Raw genomic sequence first — 22,628 nt, 5'->3', positions numbered from 1 at the left:
AAGAAAAGAGGCAAAGAGTATAGACTTTTTTCAAGGAGTTTGAGAATGGAAGGAGGGATAAAAGAGGATAGCTTGAGGGGACAGCATGGTCTAGTGAGAGTTTTTTAAATGGGGGAGAGATAGAATCTGGGGGAGAAAGGGGCCACCAGATGTGGCTCATTTCTCCTTTCTTCCTGTTTCACTTTGCTATGAGGAAACAGATGACCACAACTGTTTACTAGGGTGCCCAACCCAAGGCAATTAAGAGCATCAGGAAAAACAGTTCCTCTGTTTAGAAAAGTCAACTGGTGGTTTGAAAAGTTAGTTTGGGAGTAGTGACTAAAAAACAGTTATGTTCTGGTTGTGTCTAGTGAGTGAGAGATTAGATTAGACAGTAAGAGAATGGTGGGAGGGGAGATGCTACATTTGCCCAGGAATGGAGGCAGTGGGGCCATTTGGTTCTTGTGACTAGTGGGGCAGCCAGTGTATTCTGCCCAGAGTAATGCTGAGCCAAGAGTTTGGCGGTAAAGCCTTAGAGTTTTGCAAAGGGTGCTATCTCCCTCCCCACAATGTGTTTAAAGTGACAAAGGGGAAGAGAAATCTCCTCTAAGGTATTACTTGCTATATTTGTTTCACCATCTCAAGCTTGGTCATGTTCCCAACACCCAACCTATCTTCATCTGAAACAAAAACCAGGAAGAGCTCAGCAGCCCACGATGTAGATAGGCTGTGTTGAAAAGAATCTGAATTTATCCTTTGATACAAAATCACTGGGTTGCTATATGATATGTACTGTGTGGGAGAGGAGCACCACTTCCTGATCACAACTCCATCCTCAGGCCCCATATTTTGCTTCAAGTCTACTCTGATTCCACATTCCAAATGCACTGTCAAGGTTCCTAAGTTGTACACTCAAATCCGTACTGACTGAAGGGGAAGGGGAAAAAATAGCCACACAGATGCACCAAGGTAACCTGAAGAATAACTCCAATGAAGGAAGTTCATTGCAGTAGGGAAACTCAGAAATCATAGCAAATGAAATCCAAGAAAGAAGCTCATCTTATGATGATGAATCATAAGGTAAGCTAGAAAGGTGAGTCAGAGAACCTAATGGGGGTGGAGCCAAGATGGCGCATATACTCTAGCGCTTCCCCCACAGCCCACAAAATACCTGTAAAAAATGACTCTCAACAAATTCTAGAGCAGCAGAAGCCACAGAACAACAGAGTGAAAGAGGTTTCCAGCCAAAGGTAACCTGGAAGGCCAACAGGAAAGGTCTACCTCACAGGACACTGAGTGGAATGGAGCCCAGCCCTGGCCACATGGCACTAGCAGGAACAGGACCTGAACAGACCTCCAGGGCAGAGTTCCCAGCAGGGAGGGTCCCAGATACCTCAACCCACAAGTGACAAAGAAAGCTCCAAAGGTCAGTGTGGAAGGGGTTTCCCAGCTGGGCAAGAGGAGAATGGGGTTCCTCCAGCAATAGCCCCAGGCAATGGCAGCAGCAGCAACCTGGGTCCATTGCCCAGGCAACTCAGATTAAAGCCTCTGGTGGTAGGACACAGCTGATCTAAACCTCAGCCTTCAGTGATGGCCCTGCCCCCACCCAAAGCCCTGGGGAATCAAGCAGCTGATTCGAATCTCAGCCTGGAACATCCTCTTGACAGAGGATTCAGAAATCAAGTAACTGGCTGGGAAAGTGCCTAAAAAAGAGAAAAAAAATAAGATCATAGAAGGTTACTTTCTTGGTTAACAGGTGTTTCCTCCCACCCTTTCTGATGAGGAAAAACAAGGCATACTGTCAGAGGAAGTCAAAGCCCCTGCCTCCAGGGCCTCCAAAGTGAACTTAAATTGTGCTCAGGCAATAGAAGAGCTTGAAAAGCGAGTTAGCAGCTTACTAAAGGAGAACCAAAAAAATTGCTGAGGAAAATAACACCTTTAAAGAAAGGCTAACCCAATTGGAAAAAGAGGTCCAAAAAGCCATTAAGGAGTAGGAGGCTTTAAAAAGCCAAATGTAGGAGAAGGTTCAAAAGCTCACTGAACAAAATAGTTCTTTGAAGAGAGAATTGAGTTCAGGAAGCAAATGGCTATGAGATAAACCAAGCAGTTAAAAAACAAAACCAAAAATTTGAAAAAATACAAGATAATGTGAAACATCTCATTGGAAAAACAACTGACCTGGAAAACAGATCCAGGAGAGACAGTTTAAAAATTATGGGACTACCTGAAAGCCATGATCAAAAAAAGAGCCTAGACATTATCTTCCATGAAATTATCAAGGAAAACTGCCCTGATATTCTAGAACCAGAGGACAAAATAAATATTGAAAGAATCCACTGATCACCTCCTGAAAGAGACCCGAAGAGAGAAACTCCTAGGAATATTGTGGCCAAATTTCAGAGTTCCCAGGTCAAGGAGAACATACTGCAAGCAGCTAGAAAGAAACAATTCAAGTATTGTGGAAATACAATCAGGATAACACAGGATCTGGCAGCTTCAACATTAAGGGATTGAAGGACTTGGAATAGGATATTCCAAAAGAGATCCTAATGGAAGGAGAAAGAGTTGACTCCATTATCAGGCCATTATATCTATGGTGAGATACATAACTAGAATATACCACATTCAAAAGGAATAGGAGAGTTAAAGGATAAGGAAAGTGGGGACACAGTATATGAAGAAAATATCCTCAATATGAGGAAATCTAGAAAGTAGAATGGAGGAGAGTTCTGGAGACCATTTGAGTGAAGGTTAATAGGGGCAGAAAGAGAAGTGATAGGGTACAGATATAGAAGAATTTAGGAAAGAGATCACAAGCCTGGCAAAGAGATATTATTTACTAATGACATGAGACTTCATGGACATCTGCTGAAACTAACTTGCCTTCAGAATGACTTAATTCTTCAAAAGGAAGAAGGTCCAAGAAGGAGAGAAATTCTATTATGAGACCAATTATCACCAACATGGAAGAACTGGTTGCTAGTGAGGAAATGATGGATACATTTGGAATAACTGGGTGGGAAGTGACCAACTTAGAATTTGAGGTGTAGGAATTTAGAAAACCTGGGTATTGACCCTCTATTTTGTAAGAGAGTAGACTTTAAAGGGAGAGAAAGGTTAAAATTCTATAGGGCAAATCAGCCTACAACAATGGCTCACAGGGAGTTGACACCAAAAAATGAGCAGAGTGATAATTAGATGGCACCCTGCCAAACTTGATGAGTTCAAGTTACCATGTGACTTAATTCATTGGCTCCCCCCCACCCCCGGGCAATTAAGAGCATCAGGATAAACCGTGACTCTGTTTAGATAAGTCAACGTGGTCTGAAAAATTAGTTTGGGAGCAGTGACTAAAAAATGGTATGTTCTGGTGGTGTCTAGGGAGTGAGAGACATATACCAGATGAATTATATCACATATACTGAAAAAACTGGCAGAAATGATCACTGAGTCACTGTGAGCGCTCTCTGAAATATGGATAAAGGTAGAGGTGCTATGGGAATGGAGAAGGACAAATGTCCTGATTTTCAAAAAAGTGAAGGGAATGGAGTCTATCAACCACAGTCCAGTGAATTTGACTCCTGCTACTGGCAAACTCCTAGAATGCATTATCTAGAAGATAATTATCACACAGGATTGGGTAGTAAAGATCTAGAAAGGGAAGTATTGATCACAAAGAGCCAGTAGAACTTCATCAAGAGTGAGTCATGGCAGACAAACTATTTATTTTTTCAAGCTTAATAGACTAGTATATTTTGGAAATGTTTCAAATAGATTTTAGCAAAGTATTTGTCAAACTTTTCATGTTATTCTTTTGGAAAATATGAAGGAATGTGGGCTATATCATAGGATAACTAGAAAGATTTGGAACTGGTTGAATGTCTGGATCCAAAGAGTAGTCATTAGTAGTTTAATATCAGCCCAGAAGGGAGTTCCTAGTAGAGTAGTTCCTTGATGCATGCTTGGCCAAATCTAATAACATTTAATAAGGATAAATGTAAAGTCTTATACCTGAGTTCAAAATATCAACTCCATAGGTACAAAGTGGGGTAGGTGTTGTTAGAATGTAGTTTGTCTGGAAAAGATCTGGGGTTCCTAGTGAACTACAAGGCCAATAGGAGTCAGCAAAGTAACAGGACAGTACAAATCCAATCTTAGGCTGCATTAAGAGAAACATAGAGCCAGAGAAGAAAGGGTTCCATTATTTTCTGACCTAGTCAGAGCACATTAATTGAAGAAATTGGGGATGAGTAGCCAAAACAGAGAAGACTTTGAGGGGCCATGGGGGTTGTTTTCCAGCAGCTGAATAGATTGCTTATGAAAGAAGGATAAGACTTTTTTTTCTTCATCCTGGAGGGTACAACCAGGAGCAGTGCCTGGAAGTTACAAAGAGACAAATTTTGGCTTTATATAGGGAAAAATTTCCTAACAATTGGAGTTAACCCAAAATGAATTGCACTGGAAAATACTGGGTTGCCCTTGTCACTGGAGGTCTTCAAGAAAAGTTTTGATGACTTTGGAGATTCTTGTTTGGATATGATTGAACTAGATAGCATATAAGGTCCCTTAAAAGTAAGAGTCTGTGATTCTGACATCCTCTTTGACCAATCCAAAACATGTAATTGAAATTCTTGCTTCAAACTCACTCCCAGAATATCCTCCCCTTCTCATTTTCTATTCTTACTTCAATGGGTAACTAAAACACTTTCTCACTTTCTCATTACTGACTCCTTCCACCAACTGACCATCCCTTAGGACATTTTCTGGTTCTTAAATATCGATTCTTTCCAACTCCATCTTGTGGAATTGCAGACAATATACTTCCCCATACAGCCTCTCAAATGTATCCTCTTCTAACTCATTCTTGAGCTCTCACAATTAACCCTCACCCCAGGCAAACTCATTCAGCCAGCACAAATATTAGTCCTCTGTCTTTTTTCCAACCTCTGAAATATCATCTGTGAGGATGCTTCCTAATGCTTTTAAGTAGACCCTAGGAATAGTAGGTAGCTCTGGGTCCCCAAACCCAGGTGCATAACTGTTCCTCCTGTCTAGAATGACCATTAACATTCTGAATCTCTGACATCTAGCCTGAGACCATCAGATTTTGGAGGGAAGCAGATGAACTAGGCTCCTGACCAAGCCAAGTCAGCTTTTGTAAGAGAGCAGCTCTGAGGTGGCCCCTTTCTGTACTCCTTCTGCATGACACTCAGAAAATAAATTAGAAACCTCCCTTCTGAGAGTCTTTCCCAAGGAGCTGATATGATGCGGAAAGGTTCAAGATCAGGACAGCATCCACCACTGAGACTTCATAGACATTGGAAAAAGTCAAGATTTGAACAATCAGATTCTTCTTTAAAGGATCAAACCAGTTTCAAGAACTGCATGGTGATATGCTCCAGATAAACCAAAGCAGACAAAGAAAAACAGGACAGAGTTGACACAAAGGAAGGTAATTAGGTCTAAGGTTACCCAGAAGCTGTATCAGTCAAACTATTTGGTGGGAAGGTGGGAGCCAGGTTGTAAAGGGCATCTTGAGCTCCTTTGCTCTTTGGAACACATTATTCCATTCTCTACTGTGTTTTATGATGAGTACAGAATAGTCTTGTGCTATCCAAAAGTCCTTTCCTTTATACAGGGTGTCCCAAAAGTCCTAGTGCAGTATTAAATTATTTTTGATAGATTAAAATTAAAAGTAGCTTAAGCACTAAGACTTTTAGGATACCCTGTATTGAAGGTCTTTCTCCTGGTCACTTGCAGAGGTTGTTGTTTGGCATTGGCACTGTTTAATTTAACTATTGTGTGTCTTGAAGTTTGCAGCATAAGGGTTTCTCCCCCTTTAAATCCTAGCAGTGATCTGTGGATTCTTTTGACTGGCATGTGTTCAGAAGTTCTAGACAGTTTTTCCTATATTACTTCTTACTATTGCAACGTAGCATTCAGGTTTTTTAACTTGTCATATTCTTCTAAAGAGATCAGGAATTCTTAAGTTGCCTCTATGCGTCTTGTGTTTGAGATCAATATGTTTTGCTTGTAGTATATAGTTTTCTTTTAAATTTTTTTTTTGCTTCTCTTCTTTCAAATTGTCCTTCACTTTTGTCTATTTTTGTTTCTGGATGCCAGTTCCCTTTCCTTCAGACCTGGAGGAAGATCCTCCACCCTTTCCTATACTCCCCACCCCCTCCACATGCAAGAGTGGTGGGGCAGAGTAGAGTACTGTTGTTTGTTGCCACCAAATGGTGGGGTAAGGGTAGGAGCAAGGATGGGGTTAACTTGGAGAGAGTACAGCAGCAGCAGCAGCAGCAGCAGCAAGGGAATCACTTAGAGGAGGATGCAAGAACATAAGTTTTTGAGTCAGATTGTGCTACCCTGCTTAAGTATGGGGGCCAGTAGGGGAGCGGGTACCTAGTGCATACATTAGGTGCTTCTCTGCTGTTAGTTCATAATGTTATCTCATTAAAGTTCTTGGTGTCTTAGCCTATGGGCATAGCTACAATTGCTTTGCCTCCTGTGCATGATTCTTATTTCAGAGGGGTAACAAGTCATGAGTATCAGAGAAAAGGTCTAGTCTTCCATCTTGTTGGCCATGGAACCCAGAAATGAGGAGGAATGTTTTGTGGTACCACTTTAAATCTGAAACTCGAATCCAGTCTACTTTTGTATAATAAACCCTCAATGTACTTTACATTCTATCCAAACTGGACAACTAGCTATTCCCTGAAAATTTTCTGTCCTTTCTTGCCTCCATAGATCTAAGCAGGCCATACTCCATGCATGGAACACATTCCCTCTTCATCTCCAACAGGGAATTATTTATTTTCCTTTAAGGCCCATCTACCTCAGATATCACCATCTCCAAGAAACTCTCCTGGACTCCCCCCAGCTAAAGACCAATGAGGGGTTTCTCCTAATTCAAATTTTGCTGGAGCACTTTGTCTGGATCTTTCCTTTCACCTTACAATGTTCTGTTTATATGTATATGTATACAAATGTACGTCTATATGCTGTATATACATGCTCCCACACCCTTCCATATAAATTCCTTGGGGACAGGGACTCTATTATTTTTATCTTTTTATCCTGTCTTGCACAGTGGAAATGCTTAATAAAAATTTGTTGAATTAAATTCACTGTTAATAGAAATACCACTGTACGAATATGAGCCACTCTATAGAGACTTACCTTGGTAAAGTCAAAAAATTGTTCCTTTATCACAGGAAGAGACTCAATCGATCGGAGTTCATGGATCCGTTCACATTTTCTCTTGTTATCTTCACTAGTAATCTTTAGTTTCTTCTCATGTAATTGCTTGATTTCCTGAGCCACTTCCTGGGCTTGAGGGAGGAAACCAATTGATTTTCCATGGTGGAGAGTATGGTATAAGGCATATGGGTATATACGCATATAAATATATCTATTCCTTCCCCTCCCACCTGCATCCATTCTGCTCCTGTCTCATCATGAAATTTTCTTTAATGCCTAGGGCCTTCTTGCCCTGGAATGTACCTTGGCTAGGCCAGTTGCTTTCTCCCATTGGTGAATTTCTCTTGGCACCTCCATTTTGTGATATGGGGGAGGAGGAGCAGGTTGGCTAGTCATCTTTCCCCTCCTTCTAATTTTCTAGACTTCAAAATGATGCCTCTGCACTGGGTGTCAATTCCTTTCCCACTGCTCCACTTTGTTGTTTAGCTCTCTTTTGTGCATGGTCTCCTCTCATTAGAACCCTCCCTTCCTCCTTTCCTTTCCTCTCCTCTCCTCTCTTTTCTTTTCCTGTCCTTTCCTTTCCTTTCCTTCCTTCTTTCCTTCCCTCCCACTCTTTTTCTCCCTCCTTCTCTTCTTCCCTTCCTTCCTTCTTCCTCTCTCATCTTCCTTCTTTCTTCTTCCCTCCTTCCCCTCCTTCCTTCCACTTTATAGATGAGAAACTAAGGAACACAGAACCAGTGACATAATTTGACCAAATCACTCAATGAGTTAGTGTGGAAGCCAGTTGTTGACAGAAATGTACCAAACAGTGAAGGAGACAAGACCCATGGTGGACTCTCCCTTGTTCATGTACTTTGTAGGCTCTTGACTGCTCTTGACTTGAAAACCATGTCTCGCTGCTGTCTCATCCTGAAATTTTCCTCAATGGATGACACATTTACATCTAGGAGGGACTTTAGAGATCATCTGCTCCAGTTTCCCCATTTTACAGATAAACTGACGCCCAATGGAGATGAAAATTCTTACTCAAGGCTATACAGCAAATAAAGTAGCAGATGTGGGATATGAACTCATGTCCCCTAATCTCTAACTCCAAATCCAGAACTCTTTCCACTAAACAAGGTTGCCTAGATAGGAATATGAGTTTATAACCTTGGCTTTACCTTCTCCCACCCTTACACACCACCACCTCCCCAACTATTTTTTCTCCTATGACCACAGTATTGAAGATTTCTAGCCCCCCACCCCACTCCTAGTCTGGTCCCCTAGTACCTGATTGTTGCTTGGTTTTCCAAAGCTTTGCTTGGACAGTCTTCACATTTTTGTGGCCCTCTGTTACTTGTTCAATAATTTTTTTTCTTTCATTTTTTTCTTTAAGGCACTGCTTCGTGTACTCATTCTGTAGCTTTGCTATCTACTTCCCACCATGTCATCAAAGGTGGGAGAGCGGAGAGAGAGAGAGAGAGAGAGAGGGAGAGAGGGAGGGAGGGAGGGAGGGAGGGAGGGAGAGAGAGAGAGAGAGAGAGAGAGGGAGAGAGAGAGAGAGAGAGAAAAGGAAAATGAGGAAAACCCCCCCACCAATGTAACTTGTAAAAAACACAAACTCCTGAACCAGAAAAGTTAGAGCTGGAATAGAACACAGCTCATCCAGTTTGGTCCTCCCCATTTCACACAATGGCTTTCTCCCTTGTTCTTCATCAATGATCAGCTAACCAAAGCTCCACAGGGAGAGGGCTCACTCTCTTCCTGAGCCCATGGCAAGGCAGTGGTTGGGGTGTAGAGGGGTCAGTAACTATGTGGCCTTGGGCAAATCACTGACTTTTCCTGGGCTTCATTTTCCCCATTTGAAAGAAGGAACAAAGTCAGATTAGATGGTCTCTAAGGCCCCTTGAAGCTCTAGATTTCATGATCCCTTGATTCCTCAACAACTTACACCCAGGTACCCCTTTCATTAGACAGCAGACTAATTTGGAAATCAGTTTACCAAAGGGAGAGAAGGTACTGACAGATTTACATGGTGGAAAGTTTGGACTTAAAAAGAGAAAGACCTAAGTCAGACTCTTATCTCCTCTACTTATTGTGTGTTCTTGGAGGATTCACTTAAGTGCCATAAGCCTCAATTTACTCTTCTGTAAAATGTGGGAGTCAATGCCCTCTAAAATTCCTTCGAGCTTTAACAATCTATGCCTCTATAAATCTGTGAATTTAGTGCAGATTAAAACCTCCAAAATCAAAGAGACTGAGGTGTTTTCTAGCTGGACAAAGTCAAATCCAAGTCTTCCAGTACTAGTAGGGAGGTATGATTTTGCTAGGATCATGGGATCATGGAATTGTAGAGCTGAAAGAGATCTTAGAGAGTGTCTATCTCAACCCCTTCGTTTTATAAATGGAGTCTCAGAAAGGGGAAATGACTTGCCCAAGATCATATACCAAGTGTTGGCATTTTGTCTTTTTTGTAAGTAATCCTTTCTTTTTCTCTTACATTCTCTGGAGGTACTTAAGAAGTGTTTATGGACTGATTGATTGGATGAATGATTGCAGGGAGAAGAAATAATCAAAATCCCTGGATAAGGATCATAAAAAAGCAAATAAACCAATCTGGTTGTTTCAAAGCTTAATTTACTCCAATTTCATTGCATACAAATGTGTGGCATAAGACAGACACCTGTCTGCTGAATGAATGAATGAAGTAGCCACTGTCAGAACTTGTTTCCGCAATTTAGTTAGTCAGGGTGGCTACTTGCTCAGTAATTATTACATACTTTGAAAAGTGATTTTTGACTCTCTTACTTATTTAAAAGGAAGAGAAAGTCACTAACGCTCACTGAGGTCTTACATGAATGTTGAATTGAATGACTGAGTCTTAGAGTTGGAGTGGTCAAGTATAGGAATCTGCCTTGACAAACTCCCTGACTTTCAGGGATGGGGACCTTACTACTTATTTAGAAAAAAGCCCTTATTGTTGGGTGGCTGTGATTGTTAGGCAATCCTTCCTTTGGTGGAAACGAAATGTTTCCCTGTAACCACTCTCCACTCCTCTTAAGTCTGTGCTCTGGGACCCTAATCCATCTTCCATGAGAAGTCTGTCAGATTTTGAAAAACTTTGTTCCCATCTTCTCCCTGCCCCTAAGGCTTCTCTTTGAGTTAAACGAGACCAGTTTCTTCCGCTGATCTTTGTGTCACTTGTGAGCATGGTTTTTGAGTACCCGCAGCATTTTGGTTGCCTGCCTGGGCACCTACTCTATCTTATCTCAGCCCTTCCCAAGATGTAGTGCCCACAATTGAACACCATGGTCCAGATGTGGCCTAACTAGGGACCATAAGCACCCTTATTCTGGACATTATGCTCATGTTACTTAATAATAATAATAATAGTGAACCATACAAATATATAATTATATTAATCAATTAATAAAATGATATAAAGCCAGGTACTGTGTTAAGTGCTTTTACAAATATTATCTCCTTTGATTTTCACTACAACTCAGAAAAGTAGGTGCTATTATTAATACTTTTGCTCCTATTTTAAAGATGAGGAAACTGAGACAAAAAGAGGTTAAATGATTTGCCCAGGGTCAAAAAGCTAGTGAGGTTCTGAGGCCAGATTTGAACTCAGTGCTTTCTGATTCCAGGCTCAGCATTCTCTCCACTGTGTCACCAACTGCCCTTACTTAATTCAGCCTGAGATGCTAAAGAGTCAAAGAGCCAAAATAGAAATAAATTAGATTTTTTGTTTCCTTTAGTAAAATTCAGTGCCAACTTCTTAGCTTCATTGCCTCCAAATCAGAAAACAAAATCATAACCAGCCCTTAATACATTGGAGAAATCAGGTACATCACCATTTCTTTCTTCTGATTGGCTTTCTTTTTGTTTTCCTTAATTAGGTTCTGATGCTGTATAATCGCCTCTTCCCGGCTTAGCTTCCCCAGCAGCCTCTGGTACTCTGCCTTAGCCACCTGCTCCTCTAACTCTTTCTCTTGTATTTTCTTTTGACGTTCTATGAATTCTGAGAAGCCTTTGTACCCTTGCAGGAGGTCTTCAATCCTGGGGGCAGGAGAGGAGGAATAACAGCGCAGAGAATAAGAAGCTACTTACTGGTCAGTTCATTTGTGTGAGCCTTAGTTTCCCAATCTGTAAAATAGGGATAATCAGATTTGTGCTATCATGCCCACAGGGTTGTTTGGAGGCTGGTATTATGGAAATGTATGATTGTTAGGGTATTTATTACATGAGTAAGAATGTGACAGGGGTTAGAGTTGGTTATTTAATTAACAAGCATTTACTGAGAGGGAAGAGAACACTCGCCTGGGTACTGTGAATGGGACTGTGTCATTGTAAAACATGCTTCTTGAGCTCAGGAAGTAAACATTCTGGTTAGAGAAGACACATTACACAGTAAACAGAAAGTGACATGTAAAGAAATGAAAAACACTATCATAAATTAGCAGGAATTCACTGGGGAAAGAACTGGACTCTTCTCCTTCAGGGAGAGGAAGCTCCCTAAGCTCAAGTGGATAAACATTGGTGAATTCCTGGTTACACCTGCAGAATCTACTTAATAGCACTCCACAAAAGTGTAGTTTTAGATGAAGTGATGTCACGGGGGTGGTTAGCTTTATGGGAATATTTGAGTGGAATTTGGGAAGGAGTGAAAGAGGAGCAATATCTGTGAGCGTCAGTGAGGACAGGAAGAGAGTGAGGGATGGGGTTTCATGAATATGAAGTCCTGTATTCAGAGGGAAAGTTTGACTTGAACTGCACATGGAGACAGGGCAGTTAGGCAACACAGTAGATAGAGCACTGGGCTGGGAATCTTTCTGAGTTCAAATCTGGCCTCAGACACTTACTAGTTCATTGACCTTGGATAAGTCACTTAACCCTGTTTGCCTCAATTCCTCATCTGTAAAATGAGCTGGAGAAGGAAATGGCAAACCACTCCAGTATCTTTGCTGCCACCGCCGCCATCACCACCAACAGCAACAGCACATATAGATGACAACCTTGATCTCCATAGATGCTGGCCTGACCTACACTGGCTCAATATAACACTTAGATAAATCTAGGCTTTCTCTGCAGTCACCCCTGGAATCTAGAATGGACAGGAAGAAGGAAATGGAACAATTTTCTTGGGCAACCATATTTATCCTATAAAAGAGTAAAATCAGCATTTGGAGAGACCTGAGACTGTGATAAGCATGGGTGGGGCTGAATGGAACTGAGTCGACTTGGGTCAGGGTTCTTGAACATACAAACAGACTCCAACTATATGAAGAATATTAAAGTCCAGAATGATTTGAGTCCCATGGTGAATGATGAAATTTAAAGCTATGTGTTGGATAAGAGGAAGGTCAAAAAGAGAGTGAGGACCACTGATTAGGGATGCTTGGGATGACACTGATGACAATAAAACTGGCAAAACTACTTAATTCTTGGTTGCTTCCATTTTCTTTTCCTAGGAGAATAATTATTGAGCAAGGTAGAAAAAATGGCTAACTAGAAATTGAAATTTGAGATAAATAAGGAGATGAATCAATGACAAATATTTATTAAACAATAACTATGTGCCAGGCACTGTGCTAAGCCCTGAGGATACAAAAAAAGGCAAAAAATCAGTTACTGTCCTCAAGAACCTTATAGTTTAATGGGTAAATGAGAGAGAGTCTAACCATCTTGAATAAATCTAAATCATTAGGCAGGGGTAGACTACATAGTAGGGTATTAAAAGAAGTGGCTGAGGTGATGACTCTTTGGTATTTTTTAAATGTCCACAGAGATATCATGCCAGAACTTCAAGTGTATTGATAAAATTTAGCTTAACTATACTCACAGCATTGTCCTGATCTACCAGTCCAATCAGAAAACAAAATAAAGTGTGACTGTTCTTGATGAATTCACATTGGCTCTTAGCATTCCGTTTCACTTTCTAAATGCTCACAAGCCACTCCTTTAATAATCTATCCTAGATTTTCGTGAGGAATCAAAGTTAAACTCTTCAGTCAATAGTTTGCAGGTTCTACTCAATTCCCCCACCTTTTTTTAAATTGGGACATTTTTCTTCTCCAGTCTCATGACACCTCTCCTATTACCCATAATCTTTCCTAAAATGTAAGTTTGTTCACATTCCCCTATCCAATAACTGCAGTGCTCCCTATGACCTGTAGAAACAAATAAAAAACTTCTCTGTTGGGCATTTGAAGCCTTTCACATCCTAGTTCCAACCTACATTTCCATCCTTATTCCAAATTAAGCTTTCTCATAAACTCTCTGGTTCACTCCAATTTGCCTTCTAAGTCTTCCTCCAGGACACTTCATTTTCTCTCTCGGTACCTTTGGGCAGAATACTCCTCATCCCTAGAATATATTTCTCTTCCTCACCTCTGCCTCTCAAGCATCCTTAGTTTCCTCCAAGGCTTAGTTCAGGCATCATCTTTTACCTGAAGCCTTCCTTGATCCCCCCCCAGCTGAGAGTAGTCTCCCCAAAATCACTTTGTATATATTTTGCATATGATGATACATATCATCGACATGTCTCCTTTAATAGAATGTAAACTGCTTGAGTACAGGAACAGATTCACTTTTGGCTGGGCATCCCCAGTACCTAGCATACCGTCTGGAACATTGTAAATGTTTAACAAATGTTTGTTGATTGACAAACAGGACTCTATGATTCCCCCTTTCTAAAGACAGAAGGGCAACTGGTACCAAAGGTATTTTGAACTTGTGGAACTTGGAGTCAGAGTTTTAAAACCTCCCCCTTTTTTTAGTTCTCTTTTCCTTTTGTTTCTACAGCAGCCAGGTTACTTCTTCTTGTCTTCAGTTCATTCAATGCCTCTTTGCAGTGAGTGGGGCTACTATTCAGCATTATTTTAATAACAAAGATTCAGAACCATGCTGATGTCTAGTCGTCAGAAATGGTTGAGTCATTTGTGGACTATGGAACATTGTGGTATATGAAGTTGATGGAGTATTGCTGTCCAATGATTTTTAGGGTGGGAAGGAGAAGTAAGACTTATGATTTCATTAACATGGAGGTATCCCGGTATGGTAACTCCTTCCACTGATGCCAATCAGCAACTTGTATACAACTTATAGTCTTGAGAGCTGCCTATGCTCCTACAACCATTATGTCAGAGTCAGGCCTTGAATCCTGGTCTTCCTCATTTCAAGGCTGTGTTGTCTCATATTTCTACATATAAAATAACAGTCAAGTCAACAAGCATTTTATTTATTGTTGTCTACTATATGCCAGTCACTATGCTAAGTGCTAGGGATACAAAGAAAGGCAAAAAGAGTCCCTGCTCCCAAGGAGCTCACTATTTAATGGGAGAGATAATGTGCAAACAAGATATCTACAGGATAACTGGGTAACAGGAAGGTCAGTGATAGATACCCTTGACAATAATGGGGAAGTCAGGAATAAGGGAGGGATTGGGAGCAACAGATAAGGAGTTCAAGTTTTGACAGGTTGAGTTTAAGATGTCTATGATACATCCAGTTTGAGATATCCAATAGGCAACAGAAGATGTGAAACCAGAGGTCACGAGAGAGGTCAGGGCCAGATAAATAGATTTGGGAATCATTAACATAAACTCTGTATCCACTTCAGCTCTTATTTTTTCCCTAATATTAAGCCAAAATCTGCCTCTTCAAATTCCATCTCTTGGTCCTAGTTCTGCTTTTTGGGGCCGAGTTCAGTAAGTCTAACCCCTCTTGAACATCCTCACCTGGCATAGTCTTCAGTTCACTTGGGATGCTCCATAGATTGTTAATATCTTTCCTAATAATAATAGTAGCTGACATTTATATGTGCTAAGCACTTTACAATTATTATCTCATCTGAGCCTCACAACCATCCTGAAAGAAAGGTGCTATTATTATCCACATTTTACAGATGAGGAAACTGAGGCATACACAGCTTAAATGACTTACGCAGGGTCACACAGCTAGTAAGTGTCTGAGGCTAGATTTGAACTCAGACCTTCCTGACTCCCAGCACTCTATCTGCTGCATCATCTAGCTGTCCAGCTTCCAAAGCCACCTACCTAGCTTCCTAAACTGTGTGAGCACAGCAGTCCAGAAGTGGGTTGATCAGGGCTCCCCTCTCTTTCATTCTGGTTTTTGTACTTTTACTGATGCGATGGAAGTCGGCCAAACATACTTTTGTTTCACATGGGTGAGTAGGCAGGGAAAACTGCTAGTCTAAAGTGTTTTTGCCCAGGCAGTTGGTCTTTCTCTTATACTTTCCTTTTCCCATAATGAACTATTAAGTGCATTTAATGATGTCATTACATTGATTATGCAGCCACGGGAAGGGCACATGACTTGGGTCTGTTTCTCATATTCAGTCACCAAAGAGTTTATGGGAAAATGAGGATTTTACAATACGGCAATCTGACATTACCAGGAAATGGAAAGATTTACCATATTTCAGGCATGGATTTATGTACAAATCTCAACCAAAAAGGCCTTTTTTTTTCTTTATGTCTAGTTTTCTGTAATGACATGCTTTCATTATGTTCATGTTAAGCTATGGGGCTGTAAGAAATTTGGCCTCAGAGGCAGCCCAGGGCATGGAGAATATTGATGAAAATGCAATCTGTTCTCTGAGAAACACTACATTGGGCCGATCTCTAACAGGGATCATGTTTAGGAAGAGATAAACTCAGATTCTTTTTGACATGTGTGTCAACTGATTAGAAAGTTCTGCCTCCAATTGGGACCTTTAGGGAGATATTACAGCCAGGCTGCTCCAAATAGGCCTAACGGGGCCATTGGTAGCTTCACACCAGTGTCCTCCAGCCAATTTAACCCTTCATTAACCAGTCCTTGGGTTCTTCCAACATCTTTTCAAATACAGAGAAATCATCCAGATAAATCAAGGCTTCTGAGCAGTTCTGGTTACCAACCACCTTCTCTGGCAGGGGCCCAGAAATCCCTTGGGGCATGTGTTTAAATTGGTGAAATCCTACTAGGCAGATGAAGGCCATCTTTTCCCTGTCTTCCTCTGCCTTGGGGATGGTAGCAATGACCATCAAGGTCAATTCTAAGAACCACTGGCTGTCTAACAGTCAGATCAGGGCATCTTGAACTCATGGCATGGTGTACTGGCCTACCTTAGTAATTCTCATTTCAAGTATGATAATCCTCACACATTCAGATCTCTCTGGGCTTTTTTTCCCCTATCACCACTGTCAGTGAGGGATCCTGACTATGGGGCTCTGTGATGATGCCATGCCTTCGGGTGGTTCCTAAAGTCTTCCAGATCAATGAAGACATTTTTCTGAGGCCATTATCAAAAAAGACCAGGAGCTATTGAAAGCGATAATGTGTGTTGGGCATCCCATTCCCATCATGAAGAATGTTAAGTCTTGAGGTATTGGAGAGTCAACAAAAGCAGCACTAGAAACAGTGGGTGGAAATTGAAGAGAGGCAGATTTTGGCTCAATTTAAAGAAAATGTTCCTAAAAATTAGTGAAGTCCCCATCACTGGAGGTCTTTAAGTGAATGGCCACTTGTTGGGGATAGGATAGAGGGGATTTCTGATCAGAAACAAGTTCGATTAGATGCCCTCTTAGGAACGTCCTTTCCAAGTTTGAAGTTCTGTGATCTATGATCCCTTCTCTTTCCCTTTCCCCATATCCCCCACCCCTATCCCCATCCCTTAGTGCTGAAAAGGCATTCTTTTTAGGTCAGTACCTGTGAAGCTCCTTCTCTGCTTTATGTTGGTATAGGGCCTCCTCTCTGTAGAGCGCTGCAGCATTGAGTTTCACAGGGATGTTGTCAGGCTGTCAGAGAAAGGAGGGCACAGAACTTGGCTTAGTCATGTGAGTCACAATGTTTAGGACCTAAGCGCTTTCAAAGGCAAAAGAAAGCTGAGGCAGGCATTTCTGTCACCTTAGATCCCATTCTAAGCAGAGGCACAAACGGAGCTTAAAGCCTCAATCGAAAGCTCTCAGTGGACAACTGCTGACAACGTTGTCAAGGCCTGCTGGATGAACTAAGTTTTTAGTATTTTTCTTGACACACAGAGCACTGAAAGTTCACAGGAGCATGTGGTGTAGGGGGGAGATCATTCTTCTGACCAGCCTGCTACACAGAGAGCTCTCTCTCTCTTTCTCTCTTCCCTCTGTCTCGTCTCTCTCTGCCTCCCTCTCTTTTCTCTCTCTCCCTCCCTCTTTCTCTCTGTCTCTCCCTCTCTCTCCCCACCTCTCTCTCTCTCCCTCCTTTCTCTCTTCTATTTCTCCTTCCCTCTCTCTTATCTCTCTCCCCATTTCTCTTCTCTCTCTTTCTCTGTTTTCTCTCTCTCTCCTCCTCTCTATCCTTCTCTCTCTCCCCTCTGAAGTCATACAGCATTTTCATTTTGTGCTCTCTATTTGTCTCTTGACATAGTCTGCCATCTACCAATTATCTTTTTTATGGGTAACGGTTTCTCTCGCTTCTGTGACCTCCTTGATGTCAGGGACAATGTCCTGCAGTACCTTTATATTTCCCCACACACACAGGGTCTAAGGCAGTGTACACACTTAGTGTTAAGTAAAAATTTGTTAATTAATTTGTTATCAGATTTTGCAAAGGGAAGTTAATAAGGAAAAATTATTTTTCCTGTGAAGATTAAAAAAATAAACACTTATTAAGTGTCTCCAATGTGCAAGTTTTTGCTGAGTCCTGTGGATACGATGATGAAACAAGACTTGTTTCTGCTATCAAGGAGCTCACAATTCATGAGGAGCGTTTACAGGGACACAGATAAATATGAGAGGAGAAAGAGTACATGGCATAGGGGCAAAAGGGAGATCCAGACAAAATGTTTTAGGAAAATTTGAAGAAGGAGACATCACTTTCAGCTGGGGAAAATCTGGGAAGCCTTTTTTTCTCCCCACAAGGCAACTGGGGTTAAGTGACTTGTCCAGTAACTTGACACAGCTAGTAAGTGTCAAGTGTCTGGTCTGAGGCCAGATTGGAACTCAGATGCTCCTGACTCCAGGGTTGGTGTTCTATCCACTGTGCCACCTAGCTGCCCCGGGGAACCCTTTTAAAATTCCATCTGGAAGCAGAGCCGGGTTGGCAGAAAAGGTCTATCTTACTGGGGTTATGGGGGAGCACAATCTAGTGCATGCCACAATTGGCAAGGCAGCAGGGAGGTCCTGGGCTCATTGCCAAGGAAGCTAGGAGCAGGCCATACCTGGCACGAGCTAACATCAGGCCCTGGGGGCAGCTGAATCAGTGGCAGTGACTTCTGGTACTCTCAGCCCACAGACAGTAAGGGGGTTGAACAACTCGTCAAAATGAGATTACAAGGGACCCTTTGCTAGCACTGAACGTAGGACTCTGTGGCATTGCTCATACTTGGTTCCAGGTTGTAGTCCAAGGGTTCAGAGGAGCATTAGCACATTAGAATTCCCAGACACAGGGGAGTGGGGACCCTGGTCACAGTTCCAGGGCAAAAAACCAGTGCTTGTGGTCACTCACAGACCAGAATATGGGCCAGTAGAGCAGTGACCACACCTCTCCTTAGATTTTACTACCTGGAAAGAACTGAAAACTTACAGATCCTCATTACTAACTTTAAAACGATAGAACAAAAGACTTGAAGCTAGGGAAAGTGCCCTGCTCCCCCAGAAGCAGAGCCCAACTTTAACATAAAGTTAAAAGTCAATAAATGAGTTGCAAAAATGAGCAAACAACAACTACTAAAAGAACCTGACCAGAGAAAGTTGCTTTGGTGACTAGGAAGCTCCAAACAAATTCTGAAAAGGACAACAATATCAAAATGGCTACATATAAAGCCCCAAAGAAAACTGTAAATTGGTCCCAGGCTAGAAAAGAACTCATGGAAAATCTCAAAAGGGATTTCAAAAATCAAATAAGAGAGGTAGAGAAAAAAGTTAGGAAAAGAAATGAGAGTGATGAAAAAAGAAAATAACACCTTAAAAACACAAGCTAAATGGTAAAAGGGCACAAAAATCCACTGAAGAGAAGAACTTTTAAAATGCAGAATTAGTCAAATGGAAAAGGAAGTAAAAAAGCTTACTGAAGAAAGTAATATGTTAAAAACCAGAACTGGGCAAATGGAAGCTAATTAGTCCATGAGACACTAAGAAGCAATAAAACAAAATCAAAAGAATGAAAAAAGAAGAAAATGTGAAATATCTCATTGGAAAAACAACTGACCTAGGAAATAGATTGAAGAGAGATAGTTTAAGAATTATTGGACTACCTGAAAGTCATGATTGAAAAAAAGGAGCCTAGACATCATATTTTAAGAAATATTCTGATATCCTAGAACCAGAGAGTAAAATAGAAATCAAAAGAAACTACCACTCACCTCCTGAAAGAGATCCCAAAATGAAAACTCCCAGGACTATTTTAGCCAAATTCCAGAACTCCCAAGTCCAAGAGAAAATACCACAAACAGCCAGAAAAAGCAATTCAAATATTACGGAGCCACAGTCAGGATAACACACAATTTAGCAGTTTCTACATTGAAGGATCAGATAGCTTAGAATATGATATTCCAAAGGGCAAAGGAGGTAGGATTACAAACAAGAATCACTTACCCAGCAAAACTGAGTATAATCCTTCAGTGGGAAAAATGGATATATAATAAAAGAGAGGACTTTCATGCATTCTTGATGAAAAGACCAGAGCTGAATACAAAATTGGACTTTCAAATATAAGACTTAAGAGAAGCATAAAAAAGGTAAATGGGAAAAAGAAATCACAAATGATTCAACAGGGCTAAATGAAAAATTAGATTTGATAGACATCTAGAGAAAACTAAATAAGAATAGAAAGGAATATTCCTTTTTCTTAGCAGTACATAGAATCTACAGGAAAACTAACCATGTATTAGGGCATAAAAACCTCACAACCAAATGCAGAAAAACTGAAGTATTAAATGCATCCATTTTAGATCGTAACGCAATGAAAATAACATTTAATAAAAGGCCATGGAAACAGATCAACTCTTTAGCAAAATTATTGATTGTTTCTATGATTTGTTCTTTGACCTACTCATTTTTAAAGATTATATTAAAGAGAATGGCAACAATCAGACAACATACCAAAACTTATGGAATGCTGCCAAAGCAGTACTTAGGGGGAAATTTATAGCTCTAAATGCTCATATCAACAAAATAGGGAAAGAACAGATCAATGAATTTTAAAAAATTAGAAAGAGAACAAATTGAAAATCCTTAAACACCAAATTGGAAATCCTGAAGTCAAAAGAGAGGTTAGTAAACCTGAAAGTAAGAAAACCATTGAACTAATAAATAAAACGAGAAGTTGGTTTTATTAATAAACACTAAAATAGATAAACCATTGGTTGATTTTATTTAAAAAAAGAAAGAAGAAAACCAAATTATTGGTATCAAAATGAAAAGGGTAAATTCACTACCAATGAAGAGAAAATTAAAGCAATAATTCAGACCTATTTGCCCAATTATATGCCAATAAATCTGAAAATCTAAATCAAATGGATGAATATTTACAAAAGTGTAAGTTGCTAACATTAATAGGTGAAAAAGTAGAACACTTAAATAACCTTATTTTAGAAAATGAAATTGAATATGCCATCAATGAGGTCCCTAAGATAAAATCCCCAGAACCAGATAGATACACAAATGAATACTACCAAACATTTAAAAAACAACCAATTCTAACACTATATAAACTATTTCAAAAAATAGGTAAAGGAGTCCTACCAAATTCCTTTTATAGTATAAATATGGTAGTGATAACTAAACCAGGAAGAGCTATAAAACAGAGAAATAAAACTATAGGCCAATTTCACTAATGAATATTGATGCAAATATTTTAAAATACTAGCAAGAAGATTATAGCAATATATCACAAAGATCATACACTATGAGCAGGTGGGATTTACATCAGGAATGCATAACTGATTGGCTTTTAGGAAAAGTATCAACATAATTGACCATATCAATAACAAAACCAACAAAAATAACTGATTATCTCAATAGATACTGAAAAAACTTTTGACAAAATACAACACTGTCTTCTATTAAAAACTCTAGAAAGTATAGAAATAAATGAAACTTTCCTTAAAATAATAAGTAGTATTTATCTAAAACCAATAGCAAGTATCATCTATAACAGTGATAAACTAGAAGTCTCCCCATTAAGATCAAGGGTAAAACAAAGATTCCCATTTTCACCACTATTAGTTAATATTGTACTAGAAATTCTAGCTAGAGCAATAAGAGAAGAAAAGGAAATTGAAGGAATTAGAACAGAAAATGAGGAAACAAAATTATTACTCTTTGCAGACAATATGATGGTATACTTGGAGAATCCTAAAGAACCAACTAAAAACTGAGTGGAAATAATGAACAATGTTAGCAGACTCTCAGTATGTAAAGTAAAACCACATAAATCATCAGCATTTCTATAAATTACCAACAAAGTCTAGTAGCAAGAGATAGAAAGAAATTCCATTTAAAATAATTATATGTAATATAAAATACACCCAGGACAAACCCAGAAACTGTATGAACACAATTACAAAATACTTTTCACACAAATAAAGTCAGATCTAAACAATTGGAAAAATATTAATTGCTCATGGGTAGGTTGAGTCAATATAATAAAAATGTCAATTCCACCTAAATTAATATACTTATTCGATGCCATGCCAAACTACCAAAAATTATTTTATAAAGCTAGAAAAAGTAATAACAAAATTCATGTGGAAGAAGAAAAGGTCAAGTATATCAAGGGGATTAATGGGAGAAAAATGTGAAGGAAGATTGCCTAGCAGTACCAGATCTCAAGACTGTATTACAAAGGAATAATCATCAAAACAGTCTGGTACTGGTTAAGAGATAAGAGTGGTGGATCAACAGAATAGACTAGGTACACAATACCCAATAGGAAACGACCATAGTAATTCTGGAGAGCAGTTTGGCAGAAATTATAGACCAATATCACACCGTATACCAAAATAAGATCAAAATGGATATATGATTTAGACATAAAGGGTGATACCATAAGCAAATAAAGAGAGCATGGAATAATGTACCTGCCAGATCTATGGATAAAAGAAGTATTTATTACCAAACAAAAGAAAGAGATGGGATGCAAAATGGACTTGGACTCGGTATCAGAAGACGTGGCTCAGAATCCTCACTCTGCCACTTACTAGCTGGGTAATTTTAGGCCAGTTCCTTGCCCAGTTTGGGCCTCAGTCGCCAAATCTTTAAAATGGGGATAACAGTGCTTATAATACAACCTCACAGAGCTGATGTAAGGATATAGCTTTGTAAAAAATATCAAATTTTAAAAATATGTTAGTGATCATTTAAATTTAGGTCAGATGATAAAAATAATGGTTCACATTCCTACAGCACTTTTAAGGGTCACAAAGCCCTTTCTTCAAAACGACCTTCTGACAAAGTTAGTGCAAATATTATGATCTAACTACA

The 22,628-nt window shown here is 39.9% G+C and overlaps 1 protein-coding gene across 2 annotated transcripts in view; it reads right to left on the bottom strand.

The window, feature by feature from the left end:
* CFAP99 (cilia and flagella associated protein 99) overlaps positions 1–22,628 on the bottom strand; it is a 179,009-nt gene that overhangs the window by 11,096 nt on the left and 145,285 nt on the right. For both annotated transcript variants that reach the window (XM_072620042.1, XM_072620043.1), the window contains exons 10-13: positions 16,879–16,967; positions 11,022–11,226; positions 8,455–8,596; positions 7,162–7,313 (exon numbers count right to left, since the gene is read on the bottom strand). In XM_072620042.1, the coding sequence (XP_072476143.1) occupies positions 7,162–7,313; positions 8,455–8,596; positions 11,022–11,226; positions 16,879–16,967 (588 nt within the window). The remainder of the gene's footprint in view (positions 1–7,161; positions 7,314–8,454; positions 8,597–11,021; positions 11,227–16,878; positions 16,968–22,628) is intronic.

This window comes from Notamacropus eugenii, chromosome 6 (genome assembly GCF_028372415.1).
Source record: "Notamacropus eugenii isolate mMacEug1 chromosome 6, mMacEug1.pri_v2, whole genome shotgun sequence".
NCBI lineage: Eukaryota > Metazoa > Chordata > Mammalia > Diprotodontia > Macropodidae > Notamacropus > Notamacropus eugenii.
This window is presented reverse-complemented; position numbering and strand designations above follow the sequence as displayed.